Raw genomic sequence first — 27862 nt, forward strand, 5'->3', positions numbered from 1 at the left:
TTTAAAGTGTGGGTTTACTGCTTTTATGATATATTTTTTAAGTTTGGGCTTATTTTTTTAATGCTACTATTTTGGTGGGGATTTTTTTCTTTTTCTGAATGAAGCAGAGAGATGGGACTTCTGAGTTGCTTTAGAAAGTGTGATTTACTTCCTATACAGGCAGAAAGGTGAAGCTTGTCTTACAGATGGCCATAGCATGGCTTAGAAGTCACAAGACTTACAACTACATGGTCTTTTAAGGATTTATTAACCAATAAAACATTGTCAACAGAGATATTTATGTTTCTAATTCAATACTAAGATATTTCGTCTTATTGACTCACACTACGGTGTGGACTTCCTTATCCAATTGTATCTTGACAGACAAAACTTACATTGCTTCACTCTAAAACTTCTTGTTACCTTTGTAACTACCTTTATTTTTTCTGTATCTGAAATTCTAAAGCTAAACCTACCTCTACTCACCCTTGTTTAATTCTAAGCTTTGGCTTACAGATCCAATGTTCTGAGAATTCCTTGCATTTTGAATTCCAACACCCAGGTTCCAGTTAGAGCAGAACTGTGGAGGCACTGATTACAGGTGGGGACAAACAAGGGAAAGGTGTCTCTGATGCTCAGCAAACCTGGATGTGTTTCAGGAATGCAAAGGGCCAAGGCTGAGCCCCAGCCCCTGGCCAGGCAGATCCTGTCCCTCCCTCATTGCTCAGGGCTCTTCCCGGGGCACTGGGCTCTGGGGATGTGCAATGCCAAGGGCAGGACCATGGGGCGGCCCCTGCCAGGCTGCTGAGCAGGGACAAGAAGGCAATGAGGCCCCAGCACAGCAGGCTCACTTGTCCCCTGCTGGCCTCAGGCCCAGGGCCAGCAGCCATGGCCCAAGTGCTGCAGCAGTTGGCTCTGGCAGGGCCTTTCAGCTGCTGCCCATCCCTGTGCCCTCTGCAGCCCAGGCTGTCCTACGGTGTCCATGCCCTGCGCCTCTGTCCCTGCAGGCTGTCGTCATCCCCCGGCTGCCCCACCTCGCTGGCCCTTCCCTTGCTGACAGCTCTGCGTCCTGCCTTCCTCTACCTGGCCACACAAAGCTTGGCCTTTATACCAAAGGGCTTATTTACATTTTTAATTTGCCTGTGAACAGGAACAAGGTATGTATCTGGTCCAAGTTTCCCAGCAGGGATGGCTGGAAGAGAAGAAGAAAACATCTGGCTCAAGAATGCCTTGACAGCAGAAACAAGGACTGAACGTAGGAATTTGGTGTGGGTTTTATAGAAATAGGTAAATTGTAATAAAGATTTAGTGACCAAATACTAGCAACACTGTTATATAATGACATGCCCATGTAAGGTTAAGAGTTATCCCACATTGGACCTGAGGCCTGAAAAAAATTATGCCCCCTTTAGCACCAAATTATTTTTATGGAGTCCTATTATTATATTTTGGAAATTTGTTGACAATGGAGCCTCACAAAACCAATGAATCAACAGTTATGCTACAGAACCTCCAGGAACAAAGGGGCCTTTTGACACTGTGAGAGCTCATGGAACCAAAATCCATTTTGACAGAGCGGGGCTGCATGGAACCTATGGTCTATTGTGACACTGCAGATCCAAGGAAACCATTGTGGCACTGAGAAACGTCATGGAACCAGAAGTACATTGTGACAGAGAAAGGCCTCATGGAACTAAAAGTACATTGTGACACTGTGGGGCCTCATGGAACCAATGGTCCATTGTTATACTGCAGATCCAAGGAGACCATGGTGACACTGTGGAACCTCCTGCACCCATGGGTGCATTGTGACACTGCAGAACCTCATGGAACCAAGGTGATCATGTTATACTCCAGAACCTTTTGGAACAAAGGGTCTATGGTGACACTTCAGAACTGTTGCTGTATGAAAGCTCATGGAACCAGAAGTTCATTGTGACCAAGGGGCCATTGTGACACTGTGGATCCAAGGAGGCAATTGTGACACTGAGGAACATCATGGAGCCAAGGGTCCATTGTTACACTGTGGGGACTCATGAAAGCAAAGGTCCATTGTGACACTGCAGGGCTTCATGAAACAATGGAGACTATTATGAAACAGAATCACAGAATTAACAAGGTTGGAAAAGACCTTGGAGATCATGAAGTCCAACCTATGACCTAACATCACCTCATCAATTTAACCATGACTCTGAGTGCCATGGCTGTTTTTTAAATACCTTGAGAGGTGGTACCTCCACCCAATCACTCGTTCAGTGAAGAATTTTTTCCTGGTGTCAAATCTATACTACCTCTGGCTCATCTTTAGACTGTGTCCTCTCATTCTGTCAGTGGTTGCCTGGGAGAAGAGACCAATCCCCACCTGACTACAACCTCTGTTCAGGTAGTTGCAGTCTCACAGGAGACCATTGTGGCCACTGGGGCCATTCTAGCAGGGCAGGGCCTCATGGAATCAAGGGGAGCACAGTGACAGTGTGGGGCTGCATGGGACGAAGGGGCCATTCTGACACTGTGGAACACAGGAGGCCATTGTGACTCTGCAGGGCCTCATGGAACCAAGGGCACAGGAATGACACTGGGAGCTCTAAGGGACCAAGGGGGCATTCTCACTCTGCAGCACCAAAGAGAGAATTGTGACACTATGGGGCATCATGGAACCACGGGTCCATTGTGACACAGCACAGCCTCATGAAACCCTGGTGGCCACTTTGAGACCTCATGAAACCAAAGGGCCATTGTGGCATTTCAGGGAATTTTGTCACAAGGGGCCAGAGTGCACCATGGGGCTGAAAGGAACCAAGGGTCCATTGTGACACCGTGGGGTCTCATGGAATCAGTTTTAACACTGCAGGGCCTTATGGAATCATGGAGACTATTGTGACACTACAGGTGACGCCTTGGACAAGCTAACTAGAAGGTTAAGAGAATAAAGTGGCTGTCAAAAGCCTCCCAGAGGCTACATCCAAGATGGATGGTGGTGATGAGTTTTTCAGAGAGATAGAAGTTTGGTCAATTTACATATCAGGGGTTAATCCTCCAATTACAGCTTCAGGTAATTAAGTCATATTTCCCCAGTTTGTCACCCCCTCAATTCACTTTTGTTTATACTTTTCAGAGTCTGAGGCTGTAGGGTATCCTTGAGTTTCAGAGGAATTATTTTGTCTGACCAAAATGTAAAGACAATTAACTAACATTTTATATGGAGTTTTGAGTTATGCCCAAATGCAGTAGAGGATTTAAAAAATATAAAGGCTAATATTTAAAGCCAAGGGGCCACAGTGACACTTTGCAGCCCCGTGGAGCCAAGGAGTCCTTGCAAGCCTACAAGGCCTTATGGAAGAAAGGAACCATGGTGACACTGTGGGGTCTTGTCAGGCCAAGGGGTGACTGTGTCACTGTGTGGAACCATCGAACCAAGGAGTCCATTGTGACACTACAGAGCCCCATGGAACTAAGGATTCATGTGACAGCGCTGGACCCCATGGAACCAAAGGTCCATTGTGACATTGCAGGGCCTCATGGAATCCTAGAGGTTGTGATGAAACTTTGAGGCCTCCTTGAATCAAGGGGCTCTGCAGGGTGTCATAGAATCAAGAAGACTCTTTCACCATTGTGAGTCCCCATGGAACCAAGGATCCATTGTGATACTGCAGCACCCAGGAGACCCCTACAACACTGCAGGACCCCACTGAAATAAGGGGCCACTATGGCACTGCAGGGCCCCATGGATCCAAGGGAACAGGTGACAGGTCTGGTTGGCTTGGCCTGACTGGTCCAGCTGCCCTTGGCATGTCGAAGGTCTCTTCTCATGTGCTCCTGAAACACTGGGGCTCTGGGCTTTCCTCCAAAAGGAATAGAACTGTTATTCTCATCCAGGCACCCATTGCCAAAATGGGATTCCCCCTAAAAAAATACCCAATATCCAGGGATTGATCCTATACAAAAGCTGCCATTACCAACACATCTGCCTCACCTTGTCTTCCTGAGGGCCGGCTCTCACCTGCCTTCAAACACTGGAGCTCAGAGCTTTCCTTGCTATGGAAAAGAACCATTCTTCTTCTCCAGGTGCCCATGGCTGAAATTGGGATTCTACCTACAAGTCCTAGATTCAAATATTTCTCCTACACAAAATTTCCATTTCAGACAGGTCTGTCTGGCCTTGGCCTCTGGTGGCTGCAGTTGATCAGTCCCTGAAACACTGGGGCTCTGTGGTTTCCTTCCTGTGGAGACCATGGTGACACTGTGGAGATGCCATGGAACCAAGGCACCATTGTGAAACTGTAGGGCACAATGGATCAAAGGGATCATTGTGACACTGCAAGGTACCAAGGATCTAAGGGACCATTGTGACACTGTGGAACCTCGTGGAACCAAGGCCAACACTGTAGCACTGCTGGGCCGCAGGGTCCCAAGGGGCCGGTGTGAAGCAGCAGGGCTTTGTGGAACCAAGAGGCCATTGCTGCATTACAGGGCCTGGTGCAGCCCCTGCAGGGCACCGTGGATCCATGGGGACCATTGTGGCATTGCAAGGTCCCATGGAATCATGGACACCATTGTGACACTGTGGGGCCTAAAGGGAACCAAAGGGCCACTGTGATCCTGCAGGGCCTCATGAAAGCAAGGGGCCATTGTGACACTGCAGAAGCAAGGAGAACATTGTGACACTTACAGAACCACGGGGAAATGGAAGTGATCTGGCTGGTTTTGCTTCCCAGGAGCCACCTGACAGGTCCAGCTGATCCTGACATGTCTAGAATTGCTGCTTATCAGCCCCTGGAGCACTGGGGCCCTGGAAAAGAACCAGAGGATGTCTTTCCACAGCCAAAATTGATACTCCTCCAGAAAACTTCCCCAAATGCAAGGGTTCTTCCAGAAAAAACCTGCTGAGACAGGATGGAGAGCTCTGGCTGCCTGTGTCCTCTGGTCACCGCTTATCTCAAAGAAGCCCTGAGAAAGCTACTTGAAGAGGTTTGACTATTGGAACATCAATGAGTCTCTCATAAGCTGAAAAATCAGAGGTTCTTCTGATCATATGTGTATTTTTCCCTCAGTGTGTATTACACGTTAAATAGATTTTTAAGTTAAATAATATTATTTTATCATCCACCAATGTTATCTGCCACAAAACACCTCCTCTACATATGGATGCAGGTCACCTGTAAAGGCAAACACAATGAAGAATCCTGCAGGAATTATTTGTCTGCTCCCATCTGTCACATCTCCTCTGGAGCTGGAGGTGCAGCCGTGGTGCCCACAGCAGCCCTGGGGCTCTGTGCCCCATGGCCTCCCTGCTGGGCAGCCTCTGCCAGCTCCTGCACAGCCCGTGGCACCTGTGGGCCTGCACTGACAGCCCTGCCCCGGGCTCTGCCGGGCTCTGGGCCAGAAGAGAGGCCGGGCAGGGCTGGCCATGGCCGGGAACAGGCCCTGAGCCCCGCAGGAGGATGGAGCTGGGCCACAGCCAAACTCAGCCCAGGGCAAACCTGGGCTCAGCAGCCAGGGCTGGCAAGGGCTGGGGACAGAGGCTGGCGCTGACAAATGTCCTGGGTCCCCCTCCCTTGCTCTGTGCATGCCACCAAGGGCACAGAGCAGCCTCCTCTCTGGGCCACTTGCCTGTTTCCAACGCCTTCCACAGGTGCTGGCCCTGCCCCACAAGGCCTTGGCTGAGTCCTGCCCCTGCACGCTCAGCCAGGCTGAGATGGACACTGCTGCTTTCTCTGGCAGGCTCTCTCAGGCCAGCCCAGCTCCCTGCAAGCTGTGCCAGCTGCCCTGAGCTCTGTGCAGCACCAAGGGCCTCTCCCCAGGACAGCCCAGCCGGCTCTGGCCCCACAGCTCTGCTCAGGGCAGGGGGCTCTGGGCAGTGGCCCCACGGCCTCAGCCCCTGGCAAGGGCACAGCAGCAGCTGCAGCTCAGACAGGACTCAGCCCCAGCCATGGCCAAGGTGCTTGGCCAAGGCAAAAGGAGGCTCCCTGTGTGCCCTGCTCCCCTCTCTCTGAGCTCCTGAGAGCTCTGCAGCCCCTGCTGCCATCCCATCTGCCCAGGCCAGCACAACAGCCCCGGCCTTGGGGTCCTGCAGAGCTGCTCCTGCTGCAGGCCCAGGGCCCATCCCAGAGCTGGGGCAGCCACAAAGCTGTGCCCATTTCTGATCATTCCTGCTCTGATGAGGATGGATCCTCAGCCACTTGGAGGATGCTGATGAATTTTCCTACTCCAGAAGTCTCTTCTTTCTTGAGCTCTTCACTTGAGAATTTCAGTCACAAAAAATGATAAACATTTGTTTAAAACATCCAAACAAGAAAAGCCTGTGGTAATAATTTAAGTTTTCAGTTATTTTGTGTTTAAGAAGATAGATTTCAGAATTGCATACAAAGTGAATTTACTGTAATGAAAACAATGCAGACAGAGCTCTTTTGTCTTGTTGTCTTTTCCTCTTTAGAGATTGATACCATCAATGTCCAATTGATATTGATTCCCAGACCTTCTAATGCCCTCTGAATAGATATGAAAATTCAGAGCATTCATGGCTGACAATCGTGGCTGAGTCCTCCCCAGTATTTCCCTCATCCAACTCCTGGGGCTTCTATGGATCAGGAATGGTGTGGCCAGCAGGACAAGAGCAGTCTCTTCCCCTGTGCTCAGCACTAGTTGGGAAGCACCTCAAATGCTGTGTCCAATACTGAGACTCCAGTTTAGGAAGGACATGGAGGGGATGGAGTGTGTCCAGAGAAAGGCAACAAGGCTGGTGAGGGGTCTGGAACACAAGTCCTGTGAGGAGTGGCTGAAGGAGCTGGGTTGTTTGTCCTAGAGAAGAGGAAGCTCAGGGGAGATCTCATCACTCTCTACAACTCTCTGACAGGTAGGTGCAGCCAGGGAACAGTGACAGGACAAGAGGACACAGCCCTAAGCTACTAGGGGATATTCAGGCTGGATATTAGGAAATATTATTCAAAGAGGATGACTGGGCATTGGAATGGGCTGCCCAGAGAGGTGGGTGTGACATCACCCCTGGAAGTGTTTCATGCTATGGTCTGGGTGACAAGGTGGTGTTAGGTCACAGGTTAGGCTTGATGCTCTCAAAGGTCTTTTTCAGCCTGGGTGATCCTGTGATGATTGTGACACTGCAGGGCCTTGTAGAACCAAGGAGCCATTGTGCCATTGCAAGGACTCTTGGAACTGAGGGAGCAATTGTGACACTGTGGTGCCCCATGGAACCAAGGGTCCCTCGTGACACTGCAGGATCCTGTGTAACCAGGGCTCCACTGTGACACTGCAGCACCAAGGAATTCATGGTGGCACTCAGAGGCCTCATGGAACCAAGAGGCCACTGTGACACTGCAGGGTCTAGTGGGACCATGCAGAGCATTGTGACAGAGCAGGACCTTGTGTAATGATGGGGTGTCACGGTGTGACTTGGGTTTGCCAACCTTAATATATTTAATTCCTTTTAGAGACGGGACCCAGGAGTAGAGACAAGGCAGACTTAAAAACTTAGAAAGGTACAAGAAGAAATTTATTAATAACACCAAAAGATATTCAGAATAAGATCCCTAGATTGTTTCCTCCTCCCCTGCATTCAACATTTCTTATCAACAAACATACAGAGAGTACTTCAGTCAGTGATACATTCAAATAATCAGTTCAGTTCACTTAAGAGAGAAAAGTCCCTTATTGGTTATGGCTTAGGGGGCGTCTTCACCTTCACAATCCACATCCGCCCAGGAAAATATTGCAGATTATGACTCTTCCCATTCTTTCACAGTCCTTCCAGAGCTGTGCAATGGGTTATGTTACACACATGGGGTAGTACTTTTAAAGGCAGGGTGCTAAAAAAAACAAGATTCTCTTCATCTCCTTCACTATCAAATGTCTGTCTTTATTCCAGTCCCAGGACAGAGAGAGTGTCATTCCCCAAGGCAAAAAGTCATCTCTTTCTCTATTACATGTCTCTGTTCACTTTTCAGTCCTAGAATAGAGAGCTCTATTTCTCCAAGGCAAAAATAGGGTTTTCTTCTCAAGCATCCAAACCTCCCCAAGTATATTTCACAGTTTAAAGGAATTTTAGTAAAGTCACCATCCCCTTAGCCCACAAAAAAGGTTTTTAGCTACTTATTAGTTCGCATCTTTTTAATCTCTTCCCACCAGGAACTTTATCTTCATTGCGCTGACTTCTGAAGTCTCCAGGCTTTATTCCTTCCCATTCAGGAGAGCTTAGAAAAAATCGAGGATCTTATCCAGGCATGAAGAAGTTACAATTGTATCCAGATCGTGAAGAAACAGCATGGGCAGGAGGGAAGGGGGAAGGGAGAGCCTTTGCCGGCTCCCCGATCCCCCCTGCTCGGCCATGCCACGTGGAGAGGGGAGCTCCGGGCCGCACAGGGCCATGCGGTCAGGGAGGGGGGGCCGGGACCATGCGGCCGGGCCGGGCCCCCCGCAGAGCCGGGGCCGGGGTCCCAAGCCGGGCCCCCAGCAGAGCCGGGGTGCCGAGCTGGGCCCCCCGCAAAGCCAGGGCACTGGGCCGGACTCCAGGCCGAGCCCAGAGCTGGGCCGCAGCCCCCTGGCCCGGGGACCACCACCCCCGGAGACCGGAAGCCGAAAGAGAGAGAGCAGAGCTTATCCACTGTGATTTGTGAAAGCGAAATAACTTTTCATTGGTTTCCCGAGCTGTCCATCACCAAATCAGCTCCCTGAGTGGTGCCAGCAGCTCACAGGGGAAGCTCCCAGAGACGGGAGAGCCCCTCCCACTTCCCAGCTTCAGGGGGCCTGCTCGGAGGTGAATCCACCCCTCCCCCCAAGCACGTGAAACCAACACATGGGGCCATTGTGATGCTGCAGGGCCCATGGCACCAAGGGGCCAGTGCTGCTCCTCAGGGACTCCTGGAATGAAGGAAACATGTTTGACACCGTGGTGCCCCTTGGGACCAAGAGGCCATTGTGGCACTGTGCAACCAAGGAGAGCATTGCTGCCCTGTGAGTCATCATGGAACCAAGGATCCATTGCAAGACTGTGGGGTCCGGGGATTCAATAGACTTTATGACACCAAGGGGTTCCATGTAACCGAAGAGGCATTGTGAAACTGGGAGGCCTAACGCAATCATGGAGACCATTGTGACCCTCTAGGACCTCATGGAACTATGGTGCCACCAAGTTGGCTGGGAGTGTTTTATCTTCAGGAAGGTAGGGAGGCTCTGCTGAGAGACCTGGACAGGCTGGATCCAGGGACCAAATACAACAAGGTGAGGTTTAACATGACCAAGTGCTGGGTACTGCACTTTGGCCACAACAACCCCTGCAGTGCTCCAGACTGGGGACAGAGTGGCTGTACAGCAACCAGGCAGAAAGGAACCTGAGGTCACTGAGGGACAGCAGGCTGGACATGAGCCAGCAGTGTGCCCAGGTGACCAAGAAGGCCAATGGCTCCTGGCCTGGATCAGGAATGGTGTGGCCAGCAGGACCAGGGCAGTGATTCTTCTCCTGTGCTTGGCACAGGTTGTGCAACACCTCGAGTGCTGTGTCCAGATCTGGGGAACCCAATTTAGGAAGGACATGGAGGGGCTGGAGCATGTCCATAGAAGGTCAACAAGGCTGGTGAGGGGTTTGGAACACATGTCCTGTGAGGATTGGCTGAGGGAGCTGAAGATGTTTATTCTGGAGAAGAGGAGGCTCAGGAAGACAAGGCAGTGTCAGGACACATGTTGGACTTCATGATCTCCAAGGTCTTTTCCAGCCAAGCTGATTCTGGGATTCTCTGAAACCACCCCTGGAGCAGTTGCAGGATGAGCCCTGGGCCTCCTCTTCAGAAGGTCCAGCAGCCCAGGTCCCTCAGCTTCTCCTCACAGCCCCAAAGCCCATCCTATCAGTCCTGCAGAGCCTCTCCAGCCCCACACCCAGACACACCAGCCCAGATGTCCCCCCATGGCCTGTGGTGCCTCTGGCAAGGGAGCAGCCTGAAACACTGCAGGAGCCTGCAGACAATTCCTGAAGCCCTTGTAGGATGATCCTGCTCCCCAAGGGAAGTTCCCCTGGTGCCAGATCAGGAACTGAAATGGGGAGTGTGGACAGAGAGACAAGGTTAAATAGGGATGGGCTGTTAGGGGGAAGGGGACAGAGGTGGGCAATAGGAGGGAATCTAGAGCAGGAAAGAGGAAACCAAGCAAAGGTGAATTAAAGGAAATGCTCAGGGCAGTTTGGGGTCGCTGCCAGGCAGCCCTGGCTTTGATAACAACTTTTGCAGTGGGACAAAAATCTCACAGCTCAAGGGAACAAACTTTCTGGCTGACTGCAGAGGCCACGACAAACCTGAGTGGTTTCCCTCCCATCCCCAGCCCTTGCTGGCCCCAGGGCTGATGGCATTTGTGCTCACTCAGCTCCATCTCCCCACAGCAGCACCATGGGGGTGCTGACGCCTGCTCTGTGCAGTGCAAACAGGGGCTCCTGAGCCAGTGCTGCCGTGTCTGTGCCTGCAAGGATGCGGCACCTGTGTGAGCTGGGGGAGAGGCCAGGGCTGCAGAGGGAGGATGTTGTTGGCAGGTGCATGAGCACGCTCTGGGACGCTGCCCTAGGCTGTCCAGTGCAGTGGGGATGGATCAGCCCCTGCTCTGCTGCTCCTTTGCCAGGGTCTCCCCCTTGCAAGGACCTTGCAGAGCACCAGCCATGCTGTTTGCCCCCAGCCTGCCCACGGCCAGCCTGGGGCTGCTCACGGGGGTTTTCTCTGCTCAGCACTGGCCTGGCCAAGTGTTGTGGAGAGAGCCTGACCAAGGAGCCTGGAGCCCCCAGGCCCTGGCCTGAGGCGTCAGCGCTGCCCCAGCAGTGCCCATGGCCTGTCCCTGCTGCAGCCCCGGCACTGCCACCCCCAGGGCTGTGCCCGGCCCCAAGAGCACTCAGGCCCTGCAGCAACACGAGGGGCAGGAGGGCAGCGGGGCAGTGGCACAGGAGCAGCACTGGCAACACCAAGTGCTGCTGCTGCTGCTGGGCACAGCTGCTGTGCCAGCATTGATCTGCCCCAGCTCTGCACACAGACATTGCTGCTGGAGCTGCAGAGAAGGGAACAGAAAAAGGGGCATCTCTGGAGAAATCTTTCCTGGGAGAGAGATCCTTTAGTTCATTGAAAGCCATTTAGAGCACAGCTCCTCATTGACACAGATTGTGGATCACAGTTAATTTGAAGAGAAAAAAATGAGAAAAGGAAGAAAGACTTTCCTTTCATTGTGGACAATATTAAAAAACTTATACAAAGGAAAAACACTAAAATCTGCCAACAAACGAAAAAGTTCTATGAAGAATTACTTTTATTACAAGTTATTGTCAGAAATTTGTAATGGTTAATTTTTCTGAAATTGTCTAGTTATCAGTCTCCACACTGCAGCTTTGAGCTCCAGGTTCCTCAGGCTGTAGATGAGGGGGTTCAGGAGTGGAGGCACCACTGAGTACAGAACTGACAGGGACAGATCCAGGGATGGGGAGGAGATGGAGGAGGGCTTTAGGTAGGCAAAGAATGCAGTGCTGATAAACAAGGAGACCACAGCCAGGTGAGGGAGGCAGGTGGAAAAGGCTTTGTGCCGTCCCTGCTCAGAGGGGATCCTCAGCACAGCCCTGAAGATCTGCACATAGGAGAAAATAATAAACATAAAACAGCTAAAATATAAGCAAACACTAACAGTAAGAAGCCCAAGTTCACTGAGGTAGGATCTGGAGCAGGAGAGTTTAAGGATGTGCGGGATTTCACAGAAAAGCTGTCCCCAGGCATTCCCTTGGCACAGGGGCAGGGAAAATGTATTGGCCGTGTGTACCAGAGCATTGAGAAAGGCACTGGCCCAGGCCGCTGCTGCCATGTGGGCACAAGCTCTGCTGCCCAGGAGGGTCCCGTAGTGCAGGGGTTTGCAGATGGACACGTAGCGGTCGTAGCACATGATGGTCAGGAGGGAATACTCTGCTGAAATAAAGAAAACAAAGCAGAAAACCTGAGCAGCACATCCTGAGTAGGAGATGCTCCTGGTGTCCCAGAGGGAATTGTGCATGGCTTTGGGCACAGTGGTGCAGATGCAGCCCAGGTCAGTGAGGGCCAGGTTGAGCAGGAAGAAGAACATGGGGGTGTGCAGGTGGTGGCTGCAGGCTACGGCGCTGATGATGAGGCCGTTGCCCAGGAGGGCAGCCAGGGAGATGCCCAGGAAGAGGCAGAAGTGCAGGAGCTGCAGCTGCCGCGTGTCTGCCAATGGCAGCAGGAGGAAGTGGCTGATGGAGCTGCTGTTGGACATTTCTTCACTCTGGGCATACTGGGCTGTTAAAAGAAGACATTAGCAATCTGGGACAGATTTCCTTGAGCCAATTCTGTGCAATTAAATTAGGAATCCTCTCAAAATTACTCCTCTTCCTGTGGGGAAGCTTCACTAAAAACTTCTTTTTTTGAGTTATGTTTTCTTTTTCTGTATTACTGCCTCATTTTCAGCATCACTCTCAATCTGGACAATGGGGAGCCCTGAACGAAAACAGGGCTGCCTGCGCCTCAGTGCATTCAGACCTGCTGGTCCCACAAACCAGCCCATTGCTGATTAGACTTCCTCCTAATTCAGAGTAATCATGCTTAAAATGTACTGGGGAAGAAAAAAAGTTGACTTCTTGAAGTCTCCAGTTTTAAAGTCAATCTCTTTAAACCCCTCTCTCTTTCCCAGTGCAGCTGGACAGGGAGGAGTATCCAGGGCTGCTCTGGCTCTCTGCTGCCTGGACTTCTGCCCACTGGGGGCTGTTTCTCTCCATGCAAGCCTTGTCCCTGCAGTGCTCCCAGAGCCCAGCCCAGCCCTGGGGGCTCAGCTCTGCCCTGCAGACCCCTCCCAGCACAGGGCACTGCCCAGGGGCATGTCCCTGCCAGCAGGGCCTTAAGGGCAGCTCAGACAAACTGAGATGCTGCAAGCCAAGGTGCTGCTCCTGCTGTCTGTAGGCAGAGGAGGGTGAGGAGGCACTTTGTGAGGGAGATCTGAGGCAGATCTGCTGATGCCCAGGGGACAGTGCAGGAGTCTCAGTGACACAGACACACCTGACAGCCCCTTTCCCTTCCCTTCAGGAGAAAGCTGAGAGCAGCCCTGGCCATGCAGCACCATCTCCACAGCAGGAGAAATCTGCCCTGATGGGGGTGGCTCCTTCCACCTCCAACTTCTCCCCACAGTGCAGGGGAGCTCCCAGGCAGGCTGAGAGCTGCCCCTGGCAGGTGGCACATGCCCTGGGCTGGCCAAGAGCCCTGAGGGCTGCAGGAGCTGCTCTGCAGGACAGCCCTGGGCAGCCCTGGCTGCAGCCCCAGCTTCAGCACCTGCAGCCGTCCCTGGCAGCAGGAGCCATCCTGCCCTGTCCCTCTGACGGTGCCCAGGGCAGCCCCGCTCTGCAGCACATCCTCTCCTCCTCCTGTGCCTCAGAGAAACTTGGAGAGTCCTCCTGACATCCCCCAGGCTGTGGGCTGTGCTGGCTCCAGCAGATCCCTCCAGGAGCACAGGGGACATTGCCCTGCACCCACAGACTCACCATGTCCAGGGCTGTGAAGATGTTTCCCCAAGTGAAGTCTCAGCTCAATGTCTTCCCAGTCCTGATTGCCTTTAGCCTGTCTGTGCCTGGCTCCTGTGCCCTCAGTGCCTGCAGGCAGTGCCCTGAGCCCTGCTGGGCTGGGAGAGGAGCTGCTCCTCAGCAGAAATGTCTTTTCAACCTTTTCCTGGTTGCCATTATCTCCCTCTGTGCCAGGAGACACAACACAATGAATTTAATGACTGGCTCAGGAGTTGGTTCTTTTTAAAATCAGATTCAGTCTCTGAGAGAGTGTTTTTCAAAAAAACTTTTAAAGAACTCAAAATCAAATTAATACGTCAAAGTTTCTTGAAGTTTTAATGGGTCCCACTGAGGGAAAGGACTCAGAGAGTGCCCCAAGGTTCCAGTTAGAGCCAAACACTGGAGGCACTGATGATATATGAAGACAAACAAGGGAAAGGTGTCTCTGGTGCTCAGCAAACCTGGATGTGTTTCAGGAATGCAAAGGGCCAAGGCTGAGCCCCAGCCCTTGCCAAGGCAGATCCTGTCCCTCCCTCATTGCTCAGGGCTCTTCCCGGGGCACTGGGCTCTGGGGATGTGCAATGCCAAGGGCAGGACCATGGGGCGGCCCCTGGCAGGCTGCTGAGCAGGGACAAGAAGGCAATGAGGCCCCAGCACAGCAAGGCTCACTTGTCCCCTGCTGGCCTCAGGCCCAGGGCCAGCAGCCATGGCCCAAGTGCTGCAGTAGTTGGCTCTGGCAGGGCCTTTCAGCTGCTGCCCATCCCTGTGCCCTCTGCAGCCCAGGCTGTCCTACGGTGTCCATGCCCTGCGCCTCTGTCCCTGCAGGCTGTCGTCATCCCCCGGCTGCCCCACCTCGCTGGCCCTTCCTTTGCTGACAGCTCTGCGTCCTGCCTGCCTCTGCCTGGACACACAAAACCTTGGGCTGCTCCAGACTCCTTCTAGAGGACATGTTTCACCACAGCCCTGCCCTGGGAGAGAAATTCCTTTTTTCTTCTGTCTATTCTGGACCATCCCAGCTGCCCTTGGCATTAATTCTTTTTTCTCTGGCTGTTTTCCACTATGTCAGAAGGATCTACCAACATTGAAACCACCATTCCATCTCTCTCAGGGCTCTCCTCTGCTCTCCTCAGTCTCCACTCCCCTGAGCACAGAGCTCCTTTGTCCCTATCTAGTGGTCAATGATTTGATGCCTTGGGCACCTGGACAAGAAGGACAGTTCTTCTTTACAGGAAGGAAACCACAGAACCCCAGGTTTTGAAGGCAGATCAGAGGCAAAGGCAAGTCAGACCTGTCTGTCATTGGATCTTTTTTCTGAAAGAAACCCTTGGATATATGTAGAGTTTAGGAGGTGGAATTCCATTTCAGGCATGGGTGCCTGGACCGGTATGACAATTCTTTTCCACAGGAAAGAAAGGGCAGAGTGCCAGTGTTTCAAAGTCTGATTAGAGGCAGCCCCAAGGAGGCCAAGGCCAGACAGTCTTGGCAGCATTTGTCTGGGAGCAATCCTTGTATAGATGGAATTTGGGAGGCCAAATCCCAGTTTTGTCCCTGGGCATCTGGAAAAGAAGGACAGTTCTCTTCCATAGGAAGAAAAGTATAGAGCCCCAGTGTTTCAAAGGCAGATGAGAGCTGGCCCTCAGGAAGCCATGGGAACCTAGACATTCCTGGCAGCTTTTGTCTGGGAGCTATCCTTGGATACAAGGAATTTTAGAGGCAGATTCTCATTTGGCCATTGTGGAGGGTTAGGGAAAAGCGTGCGGAAGAAATCGGGATGTACGGTTAGATAGGAAACCCCCTCCCCCTCAGAGATCCGCTGCTCCGGACCTGAGCTCACAGCCGGACGTGAGCTAGGGGAAATGACCACTACTATCTAGGCTATAAAGACCCTTGCAACCCCTCAATAAACGCCATTTGCTGTCCACCACATTGGTGTCCTGGAGCTGATGGACCGAGTGACCCTGCGATAGGGCCACCGTGCTGGACTTGGACCAGGCCGCCAGGCAACAACTGGTGCCGAAACCCAGGACGGCCATCGGGAACCACCGGGAATTGGGGTTTGCCTGACCAAGTGCCAGCGGCCGTTCAGCTGGATTTGAACAGCGAGGGTGACGTCCCCTGGACCAGCGAGGAGCATGGAAGCTGTTGCGAAGGTCATAAGTGAGATCCACGGGAAGTGAAGTATTGATTGTAAGCTTAAGGATTTCTGTCTTGCAGTGCCGAGACTTATTAAGTTTGGGGCTATAGAGAGCCCGGTAGATATTCTCCATCCGGAGGTATGGGATAAATGCACACAGGCTCTGGCTGAGGACACCATGTCCTCCGGCTCAGGGAAACCCCTTAAATTGTGGGGCAAACTTATCCAGGCTTAGCGGGCTGCTCGGCAGGAGCAGGAAACCTGGAAAGCCGCGCGAATTTGTTTATTAGCCACGCCGCAGCTGGGGATCGGGGCTGCTACCCAAACCGCAGACCCAGCCGCCCGCGCGGACGCGCAGTCCCCGGAGGCCCCTCCTCACCCTCCCAGTTCGGACTCACCGCCACCGGAGCAGGGAGAATGCGTGCGGACATTGTGGCAGGGACTAACGGAAGAGGCACAGAGTGCTGCCATAATATCGGAGCTCATGGCAGCAGAAAAAAGGTCACCGCCTCTATATGAGTTTAAAAATGGCGCCGAGCCTCGTGGCGGGCGGAGGGGCGCTGACGCGGGGGGCGGGCATGCAGAGGGCTCGCTGAACAGTGCAAGCGCAGACGAGCAGGGAGGAGAGACAGCCCCCAAGGCGGAGCGTGAGACCAATCACAGAGCTCATTTTAAATCAGGTCCTTATAGGGCAAGAACCTCCCCCAGCAGGAGGCGGGGGGATCACAGGGGGAGGGAACGGCCCGGCCCCCGGGGGAAGGGGCGGGGGCGGAGCCCGAGAAAAAGGCTGAGCAGCCCGAAATGTCCAGTCGGTCGACTTCGGCTCTGACTCTGACCGGAGCTGGGACAGCCGATCGGAGGGGTGGTCGGAAGAGGAACCTGACATCGGTTGCAGCTTTCATAAGAAGGGAGCCGCGAAATATAATACCACTAGCTATAACCCTCTGGCATGGGTGAGGGGGACATCAGACACAAATCGAACCCCCCTTACAGACTGGCGTAAGATAAAAATAGCATGCGCGGAGTGGGCTCTGTCTGCCAAGTTGGTATTCCCGGTCAGAGTGGGAGGTGCAGGCGGAAACCAGAGAACATATTCACCGGTAAATCCAAAAGATGTGCAGGCAATTGTTAAGGCAGTCGCTGACAAAGGGCTTAATTCTGCCATGGTTTCGACACTTATTGATAGCATTTTTGGAGGTGATGATATGCTCCCCTTTGATATTAAACAGACTTGCAGATTAATCTTTGATGGGGCGGGGATGATCGTTTTTAAACAAGAATGGGAGGACAATTGTGCAAAGCAGCTAGCCCTAGTAACTGGGGAAAATCATCCTTTGCATGGCTCCAGCGTACAGAGGCTGATGGGCAGAGACCCAGCCATGATCACCCCACAAGCACAGGCAGAGGGCCTGCGAGCCCATGAGGTCATGACTACCACCCGTGCTGCCCGAGAAGCCATCCGTACTGCCTCTAAAGCAATAGCCAGACCATCACCATAGTCCACTATAAAGCAGAGCGAGAGTGAAAGCTTCACTCAGTTTGTGGATCACCTCCAAGCAGCATTAGACTGCTCAGCACTGCCCTCAGAAGCAAAGGGGCCCATGCTAGCAGACTGCCTACACCAGCAGTGCAATTCAGCCACCAGAGACATTCTAAGATCACTGCCACCTGGGTCTAATATCGCAGCCATGATCAGACATGTAGCAAAGGAAGAACACCTCGCTCCCATTCAAGCAGCTGTTCGCACTGCAATAACCAGCACGATGGCATGCTTCAAGTGTGGCCAGGCAGGACACGTGGCAGTAAACTGTCCCCAGTCAAGACATCCACCAGCAGCTGCTTCACCATGCCAGGGGAAAATTAGAGGACCATGCTGGGCTTGTGGAAAGAAGGGGCATCTAGCTAAGGAATGCAGATCCAAGCCTCAGGGAAACGGGAAGGGGAGGGGGCAGCCGGGCCACACTCAGCCCTCTCCCTCCTGGAACATGAAGCGGCCCAGCTACAGCAACCCTCAATGGGGCACGGGGCTTCCACGCCCATTACCCCCTCAAGAAATGACCAACTTTGTCGCCCAACCAACAGCTCAGCCAAACCCATCTGCACCTCAGCAATACCAAGAACAGCACCTTGGGGACGAGGCCCCTGGGTGACCTTGGCCATGAAAGCATACGAGCGAGACCCATGGGTCGTCTTTGCAGTGAAGGTGGGTAGGCACCCGCTGATTGTGTGGGCAGAGTGTCGTCTCCACAACGGCTCTGACGGCACGGCCATCTGCCTTCCCTTTTGGGTGGACACAGGATCAGACGTCACCGTCATCCCAGATATACACTGGCCTCTACCATGGAAGCTAAAAGAAGCCCCCATGGTGAGTGGAGTTGGAGGGCAGTCCCGAGCCTGCAAAAGCACCCAGCCAATAGCAATAACACTCTGCACTGAGAGAGGACCAGGAAGGACTATCACCCTCACGGTATACGTCATGTCGGATTGCCCACCCTTGTTGGGGAGAGATGCCCTTGCCCTGCTGGACGTCAGGATGACAAATTTATTCTAAGGGCCACTGTCGTGTACCCGTCACTGCCCATCAAACTAACTTGGAAATCAATCGATCCGGTGTATATCGAACAGTGGCCCTTATCCAAGCCTCGAATGACTGCTCTCCTTGAGCTAGTTGGCCGTGAACTGCACAAGAATCATATAGAACCCTCCACGAGCCCATGGAACACCCCGATCTTAGTAATACCTAAACGGTCTGGTGAAGGCTTTCGTCTCCTGCATGACCTGTGGGAAGTGAACAAGAAAATCCAGCCAATGGGCCAGGTACAAACCTTGCTGCCCATGAACTCGATGATACCGAGAGGACAACCCTGTGAAGTGCTCGACATCAAAGACTGCTTCTTTTCTATTCCCCTGCATGAGGACGACAAGGAACGGTTCGCTTTTTCCATCGTCTTTCCAAACAGCCAGCGGCCTAACCTACGCTTTCATTGGAAAATGCTGCCCCAAGGAACGACCAACTCCCCTATTATTTGCCAGATCACTGTAGACCGAGCGCTGGCACCAGTCCGGCAGAGCAACCCGACAGTGACCATCATGCAGTACATGGATGACATCCTGATCGCCGCACCATCAACAAGTCAAGTGGACCAGGTGATATAACCATCTCCAAGACCTTAAAAACAAATGGCTTCGAAATAGCGAGCGCAAAAATAAAAAAGGGACCGTGCATAACCTTCCTAGGGTTGGGAATCACAAGCTCCTACGTAACTCCTCCTCAGATAAAAATCTGCCGAGATATCAAGACGCTCCATGATGTGCAGCAACTGGTAGGGTCCTTACAGTGGCTCCGCAACATCGCCCTAATTCCCCCTGAGGTCATGGACCCCCTGAACAACCTCTTGAAAGGAAAAAACCCATGGGAGGAGAAAACCCTGACACCAGAAGCGATAAGCTCGCTCAACTTTATCGAACACCAAGTATCAGCAAGCACACTCACCAGATGGGACTCCAGTATGCTGGTCGATCTGTATGTCCATTTTACAAAAAAGGGGGGAGTGGGAGCATTAGCCCAAGGACCCCCCGACAAAGCCCAACCGATACTGTGGGTGGTCTTGGGGAAACCGTCGCGTGCCTTTTCCCTGGGAGTCGAATGTCTCGGCAGCCTCATCATGAAGGGCAGAAAGCTCGCCAACTGCATCGAACACCTGGGCATCGAACCTGCCAAGATTTACTTGCCCTTCCGCAAACAACTCTCTGCGCAGTCAACAACAGTATCCGAATACCTAGCTGTGGCCCTTGCAGGCTTGGGAGGAGAGATTCACTATGCTGCAAAACCCCCTTGGACTCAGCTGCTCACCATCGTAGACATCGACCTCCCACCAAAGATAATTGACCACTGGTAGGACCGACCATCTTCACGGACGCATCATCGCTGACCTCCACCGCAGCAGCAGTATGGCAGTCAGGAGAACAATGGCAATGTATCAAGACAACTGACCCCACGCTTTCAGTCCAGCAACTCGAAGCGGCTGCCGTAGTGCTAGCGTGTGGACTGTTCCCAGAAGAACACCTCAACATTGTGACTGACTCCATACTTGTGGCCAAGCTCTGCTTAGCCATGTCTGGACCAGGTGTATCGGTGTCCCCGGTGGCAATGATGCTAGAAGAAGCACTATATTCACGGAAAGGCACCATATCAGTTATCCACATCAACAGCCACAACCCGACCAAAGGGTTCTACCAGGTTGGCAATGACAAGGCTGATGCATCTGCAAAAGGCGTATGGACGCTGAAAGAAGCCCGTCAGTTGCATGAATCCCTTCACATCAGAGCAAAAACACTTGCAAAGAAGTGCGGGATTTCTACTGCGGACGCAAAGCACGTTGTTGCCACGTGCCCTCACTGTCAGAAATCACCACTGTGGTCCAGCGGCGTCAACCCCAGAGGCCTCAAAGCCTCGGAAATATGGCAAACAGATTTTACCCAATGCCAGCTATTAAAACCCCTAGTGTGGCTCGCAGTTACCGTGGATACATACAGCGGTATGATCGTGGCCACACAGCATTCCAAGACAGATTCCAAAGCCACCATCCAACATTGGCTGACAGCCATGGCATGGCTTGGAGTCCCACAACAGATCAAGACAGACAATGGCACAAATTTCACCTCGAAGACAGTCCAAGCATTCGTCTCGAAATGGAACATCGCCTTGGTACATGGCATCCCGTACAACAGCACCGGACAAGCCATTGTCGAAAGAGCAAATCAGACTCTAAAAACTAAACTGGAAGTACTAGCAAAGGCAGAAGGCTTCACCAATGCCATTCCCTCAAGCGATCAAGCGCGGTTACTAGCAACTGCGCTGCTAGCGTTGAATCAATTCCCTAGGGGGGATGAGACAAACCGTCCAGCCCAGAGACACTGGGCCACTCGAGCACTAGAGAAAGGCCCACGGGTTGTAATCAGAAATGAACTAGGGGAGTGGGAACAAGGTTGGAGGCTAGTACTCACAGTGCGATGGTACGCGGCAGTTAAAAAAGATGGGGACATTAAATGGTGTCCACTCAAATCTATCAAACCAGACCTTCAGAGTGGAGATAATGAGAATTGTGAGACTTTATTTGCAGGATTGGATCATCGGACGCCCTGCAACCCGTACACCCCACTACCAGGAAAGAGAGAGGGACCACCGAGCAACCCGGCATCACCTGAGAAGCTCGCACCCTCAAAATCAAAGCAGCAATGGTATCTCTGTGTTATCCTGTTTCTAGGGTTAGTGGGCGGAGGACAGGCAGACACAAAGCATTACCCTCACCAGCCATTCAGGTGGGTTCTACGCCATCTCTCAGGTGAGAGGGTCATCAAAGAAATGGTTACAGCTGACACTCCAGTTTTTAATTTCAGACTAAAAGACATTTTTCCCTCACATACGGGATTCCCCATATTTCAGGAGACAACACTGTTTCAGACTTATTGGTGCCCTGCTTCCAACCCAGGAAAAAGTTACTGTAATTACCCGGGGTATGGATATTGTGGATATTGGGGGTGTGAAACAATTTTAACAGGCAATAGGTGGAAACCACAACAGCCTGATAAGTTCTTGCAAGTTAAGTTTGCTCCCCACAGCTGTCTCGAACCAAAATTTGATATGGATGTCGCCCCAAGGCAAAAAGCAGCACACCTGCACAGACTACATAATGACAATTCTGCAACCAACCCATGATGGTGGGACCACGGGCAAAGTGTAGGCAGTGTTTGTTCACGTTGCTCGCCGCATCTGGGCAAATATAGAAATTATCAGACTCCCACCTTCAATATCCCAATCAGTCGGACCCAATCCGATTCTTGCACTGAGTGGACTCGGAAAGGAGATCACAGCTAACCAAAGCTCCAGTCACAAAACACAAATGCAAAAATCTACCTCCTCCCTATCCAATCTCTTAACCACACCAACCCTCTCCAATCCATTCTTCAGTGTGTTAAATGCAACCTTTATATCGTTAAATCGGTCCAACCCAAACCTCACAGAATCATGCTGGTTATGCTATGATGCACAACCCCCTTTTTACGAAGGTGTTGCCCTCGATCTCCCACTAATCTTTTCAAAATCAGACAGTCCATGCCAATGCAGATGGGACACCCCTCAGAGAAGCATTACCCTAAGCCAAATCACAGGCCAAGGCAAATGCTTTGGCAATGCAACCCTGGCAATGCAGATGGGCAGTCTGCCGGGAATTCGTCAAACTAAAAGGGGGGAAGTTCCAGTGGGTGATCCCAGCTGCATCGGGGATGTGGGTCTGTCAACAATCCAGGGTGAGCCTGTGTGTGCTCCTTGACAAATTCAATCATTCTACCGACTTCTATGTCCAAGTTTTAATTGTCCCCAGAGTTCTGTATCGCCAGGAAGAAGAAGTGTACCGCCTGCTTGAGGAACCCGACCGGCTCCACAAGCGAGAAGTGTTAACAGGCATCACCATCGCAATGCTCCTGGGCTTAGGAGCTACCGGTGCTTCCACGGGCGTCTCAGCCCTCGCAACACAACATCAAGGCCTGGCCCAACTGCAGATGACAGTGGACGAGGACTTGCAGAGGACTGAGAAATCCATTTCTTCCCTGGAAAAATCCCTTTCCTCACTCTCAGAAGTCGTCCTCCAAAACAGGCGAGGACTGGACCTTCTGTTCATGCAGCAGGGGGGCCTATGTGCCGCCCTGAGGGAGAAATGCTGCTTCTATGCAGACCACACGGGAGTCGTTAGAAACTCCATGGCCGAGCTGAGGGAACGACTGAACCAGAGAAAAATGGACAGAGAAGCTAAACAGGGCTGGTTTGAATCGTGGTTCAACCAGTCCCCATGGCTCACCACCCTAATGTCTACCCTAATCGGCCCGGTCACTATAATCCTACTAACACTAATTTTCGGGCCTTGCATATTTAACAAATTGGTGCTATTTGTCAAAAAGCGTTTAGAAACTGTTAACATTATGCTCGTCGAACGTCGACAACTGCTTTAAAGTGTGCCTGTTACTAACACTTTTACAATTTTATACTAACTTTACTAACCCACGAAAATTTTGTGATATCTACACTTTATAATTTCATATAAATTTTACTAATCATGAGAGAGGAGGGAACTGTGGAGAGTTAGGGAAAAGCGTGCGGGAGATATCGGGATGTACGGTTAGATAGGGAACCCCTCTCCCCTCAGAGATCCGCTGCTCCGGATCTGAGCTCACAGCTGGACGTGAGCTAGGGGAAATGACCACTACTATCTAGGCTATAAAGACCCTTGCAACCCCTCAATAAACGCCATTTGCTGTCCACCACATTGGTGTCCTGTAGCTAATGGACCGAGTGACCCTGCGATAGGGCCACCATGCTGGACCTGAATCAGGCCACCAGGCAACAGGACTCTGTGCCATGGATGACATTTGACCCTCATTGTTCAGCCAAATTCTCACCCATCCCATGTTTCACTCCTTCAGCCTGGCTCTCTTCAATCTGGCTCTGAGGAGAGCACAGCAGACCAGGTCACAGGCCTGGCTCAAGTCTGGGCACAAAATATCCCCTTCTTTTCCCTCCATGGGAGTTCTGCGATCCCTGCCTTGTGCTGCCAGTGCCTGGAATGTCTGTAGGAGGATTTGCCACATGCTGAGCCTGACCATTCTGTGACTGTCCCAGTGCCTCTCCCTGCCCTGTTTGCAGACTGGTTCCATGTCTGCCCTTCCCAAGGGCCCAGGACACTCTGGATGGCTCTGGCCTTTCCAATGTGTTTGAGAGAGGTCTAACTGTGAACTGCCCAGCCTTGTCAACATCCCTGACACCAAAGGCCTTTTCCACATCTCTCAGCACCAGGTCAGTGCCCAGAAAACAGCACAGCCCTGTCCAGGTCCTCGGGGTGGTTCAGAAGGGAAGCAGCTCTGATTTCCCCTAGTAGATCCAGCACTCCAGTTGTCTTTCTGTGCAGTGCATGGCTGCCCTGAGCATTTTTTTTTTTTTCCTAGAACCTCCCTGCCAGGGATGTTTCTCCCTAGGCAGTCCTAATCACAGCCCAGCAATGAATTCAGGTGGTTTTGTAGAGTGTAGTGGTTTCAAGGCCCTCTGTGCCACCAGAACTGTGACACCCCGAGTGCCAATGATGGGTTCATCTCCCCACACACACACAATGCACTGCTGAAATCTCCTCAGCACAGAGCAAGCATGGCACGCTGGCCTGGTCACTTGGTGTGCCTCCATGAGGGGACAAACAACCTCCTGCAGGTGGGGCAGAGGCCAGTGCTGGGTGTGGTGGTTGCAGGGGCTGGTGTGGGACAATTGCCCTGGGGCACCTTCCCAGGCTGTCCCCAGAACAAAGACACAGCCCAGGCCCTGCTCTGCTGCTCCCTCAGGTCCATCCCAGGAGCTCTGGCTGTGCCAGGACACTGCTGCCTGTCCCCTGCACACTGCCCCTCTGCCCCAGGCACTGGGGTTTGCTTTGCCAGGGCATTCCTGGAGCACATTGCTGACAGCAGCTCTGGAGGAGAGAAAAGCCTTCCTGCCCTGCCCTCAGGAGATCCCTTTGCTGGTGGAGCTGCTGTGCTGGAGCCCAGCTGTGTCCCAGCAGTGCCCATGGCCTGTCCCTGCCTGTGCTCACAGCACAGACACGCAGCAGGACAGTGACCAAGCTGCCAGAGCACTGCGGCCTTACAGCCACAGAAGGGCTGGCAAAGAGAGAGTGGAGTTGGGAGAGCAGATGTGGGAACAGCCAGGGCCATTGTCCCTGGCTGTGCTGCTGTGCTGGGAGTCTCTTCCCTCTGCCTCTGCTCACAGACACTGCCCTGCAGAGACAGAGAAGGGCTGAGGAAGAATCCTGGAAATACAGGAGAGAGCATGCACTTGTTTTTATTTAAATGCAGAGGGCACAGACCTCTTGTGAATCTTTGTGTTTCAACAGAAAGGTAAATATTCATGTAGAAATGCAAGGAGTAATGTAGAGTATTTTGTAAGAAATTTTGCAAAAGATGAAAAAAGTACCATAGAAAAAAAATGGAGAAATAGGAAATAAAAGACTGAGATTGTAGAGAGATACATTGTAAAGGTTCAGCAGGAGAAAAGATTTCAATGCTTTTGAAAATGTAGAGTCATCAATTCTCTCAGAGCATCCTTGAGCTCCTGGTACCTCAGGCTGTAGATGAGGGGGTTCAGCACTGGAGGCACCACTGAGTACAGAACTGACAGGGACAGATCCAGGGATGGAGATGAGATAGAGGGGGGCTTTAGGTAGGAAAATGTGCCAGTGCTGAGGAACAGAGAGACCACGGCCAGGTGAGGGAGGCAGGTGGAAAAGGCTTTGTGCCGTCCCTGCTCAGAGGGGATCCTCAGCACAGCCCTGAAGATCTGCACATAGGAGAAAACAATGAACACAAAACAACCAAATGCTAAAGAGATGGAAAACACAAGAAGCCCAAGTTCCCTGAGGTAAGAATTTGAGCAGGAGAGTTTGAGGATCTGGGGGATTTCACAGAAGAACTGCCCCAGGGCAAGGCCATAGCACACGGGCATGGAAAATGTATTGGCTGTGTGCAGCAGAGCATTGAGAAAGGCACTGGCCCAGGCAGCTGCTGCCATGTGGGCACAAGCTCTGCTGCCCAGGAGGGTCCCGTAGTGCAGGGGTTTGCAGATGGACACGTAGTGGTCGTAGCACATGATGGTCAGGAGGGAAAGCTCTGTTCCTATGAAGAATATAAAGAGAAGCACCTGAGCAGCACATCCTGCGTAGGAAATGTGCCTGGTGTCCCAGAGGGAATTGTGCATGGCTTTGGGCACAGTGGTGCAGATGCAGCCCAGGTCAGTGAGGGCCAGGTTGAGCAGGAAGAAGAACATGGGGGTGTGCAGGTGGTGGCCGCAGGCTACGGCGCTGATGATGAGGCCGTTGCCCAGGAGGGCAGCCAGGGAGATGCCCAGGAAGAGGCAGAAGTGCAGGAGCTGCAGCTGCCGAGTGTCTGCCAGTGGCAGCAGGAGGAAGTGGCTGATGGAGCTGCTGTTGGCCATTTCTTCACTCTGGCCATGGAGTCCTGTTGAAGGAGGAGAGAGTGACAAGTCAGCAGAGCCTGCTTTGAGCCAAACCTGGGCTGTTCCCTGTAGACTGTCCTTCTGTGACTCGCCCACCCTTGTTCCTGCTCTGGGAAAACCTTCACCCATCTCCCTGATTGAGCTCCAGTTGTGCTGTCTGTGTGCCAGGAGCATCCAAACCTGTGCACGGGGGTTCTCAAGGAGCCATCCCTGCCCTGCAGCCCTGGGTTTGTGGCTGTGTGGCAGAGGGTCAAGGCTGAATATTCAGGATTTGTCAGTGGAATCACTCCTAATGCAGAAAGGCTTGGCAGCTTCTGCACTCCCAAATCTAAATGATGGCAAGAGTTCATTTTAAGATTAGTTTTTCTACCCACACATCATTCGTGGTTCTCCAAGGACAGAAATCCCCAGCATTTTTGCTGCACTCAGAGTTTGCCACTGAGGGATGTGAGAGGTAAAAGATTCCCTGTGTCTCAGGGCAAGATGAGGGGCTGGATGCTCTTGTACCCAAGTTCCATGGGTTTGCACCTTTGGCTGGAATCAGAACACAATCACACTCCTGTCTCACCCTGGGATAAACCAGACCCTGAACAGAGCAGAGGCATCTCTGAATGTCTCACACTCTCTAAAGGTCTCTGAACAAGGTCTCAGCACCCCCTTCTATCAAGGATACTCACGGATCCCTTGGCAAACCCAACAGCATTTCCTCATCTGTGGCATCTCCTCACTTCCCCGTGGGACACTCAGGGAACTCTGAGAAGCTCTGGCACAGATTTGCACCCAGGAGGGCAGCTCAGAGCTTGGAAGGACACAGCAAGGAGACCCCCAGGTGTGCCCATGATGGGATCTCAGGGAGGGGGCTCAGCTCATTCCCCTTTCCCATGGACTGCTTTGCCCTCAGCCCCACGGGTCACAGGGAAGCTTGGACACCCCATTCCCATGGACACCACTGCCTGGCAGGAATCCCAAGGGCAGTGCCTGACTCTGTGCTGCCATCCCAGAGCCTCCCTGAGAGCAGCAGATTGCAATGACAATATCAGAGGAGTGCAGAAACAAGAGAAGATGCTGTGGTGCTGTGCCTGGGAGGGCAGGGCAGAGACAGCCAGGCACTCAGGGCAGTGTTCCCATACCCAGCTGTGCACGGCACCTCCCACACACCAACAGTGCCCTCCTGCCCCCAGCATTGCTCTGTTCAGCCCCCTCTCCTTCCCTGAGCATCTCCCTGGGCCTGGACATTTCCCTCCTGAGAGCTGCCCTGTCCCTGCCAGGCTCACAGAGCCCATCCCACCCTCTGTGCTCTCACCCAGCCCCACAGAAACCTGCCTGTCTGCAGGGCCCAGCCTGGGGCAGGATCTGTCTGCAGGTGGGCAAGGGCAGCTCAGGAGAGCTCTGCTGGGCCCTGCAAAGGGGATGCTGGTGCTGCCCAGGGCTGAAGAGTGGCTGAAGGCCCTTTGGGAGGCTCCAAGCAGAGAGACTGACCACCCAAATTTACAGATCCAGAGTCTCTGTAAATGTTCAAACATTACTTTTATGATCCTGTGAGTCCCTTTCAAATTGGAATATTCTGTGATTCTGGGATTACAATTCCTGTTCTGCTTCTCTCATCCCCCTGTTGTCTATTATCAAAGAGGAACAAATCCTCAAAGTAGTATTAAAACAGTAAAGTAAAAAACAGACCTTTTTTGGAAGCTTCCAGGTGTCCCAGTGGGGATGGGGCACACCTGGACCCTGATTCCAACAATTTATTAAAGTTGATTAATAAGGATATTTAACAAGAATGTCCAATAGGAGATTCAGTTCCCCTGTAACACACCCCTGGGTCAACACAGTGGAGTAGGTCCAAGGGCTTCTTTGCACCAATTTTTTAATGACTGCTCAAATTCTGGGTAAAAAACAACAAAAAAAAGAAGCTTTTCTTGTAGATAATAAGATAATAACAACAATAACAATAACAATAACAATAACAATAACAATAACAATAACAATAACAATAACAATAACAATAACAATAACAATGTAGCTAGTATCTTCCTGATAATAAGACTATACAGTGTTTCAGGAATGTATTTAGAAGGTCAGCTTATTGTTCTAAAATCTAAGAGAAAGATTAGGAAATATACTAGTTTACTAAGGATTATAATTATATAAGTATATAATAGTATTTTAACGGAGTTAATTAAGA

At 52.0% G+C, this 27862-nt stretch overlaps 2 protein-coding genes across 2 annotated transcripts; both read right to left on the minus strand.

Moving 5' to 3' along the window:
• Nucleotides 1-11295: 11295 nt before the first annotated feature.
• LOC130266004 (olfactory receptor 14A16-like) lies at nt 11296-13683 on the minus strand. The gene is made up of 2 exons (XM_056515340.1): nt 13484-13683; nt 11296-12251 (listed from the first exon to the last, which is right to left on the minus strand). The coding sequence occupies exon 2, from the start codon at nt 12226-12228 to the stop codon at nt 11296-11298; it is 933 nt and encodes a 310-aa protein (XP_056371315.1). The 5' UTR covers nt 12229-12251; nt 13484-13683.
• Nucleotides 13684-24726: 11043 nt separating this feature from the next.
• LOC130266005 (olfactory receptor 14J1-like) lies at nt 24727-25681 on the minus strand. Its single transcript, XM_056515341.1, has one exon. The coding sequence runs from the start codon at nt 25657-25659 to the stop codon at nt 24727-24729; it is 933 nt and encodes a 310-aa protein (XP_056371316.1). The 5' UTR covers nt 25660-25681.
• Nucleotides 25682-27862: the final 2181 nt, after the last annotated feature.

Source organism: Oenanthe melanoleuca, unplaced genomic scaffold, assembly GCF_029582105.1.
Source record: "Oenanthe melanoleuca isolate GR-GAL-2019-014 unplaced genomic scaffold, OMel1.0 S001, whole genome shotgun sequence".
Taxonomy (NCBI): Eukaryota; Metazoa; Chordata; class Aves; order Passeriformes; family Muscicapidae; genus Oenanthe; species Oenanthe melanoleuca.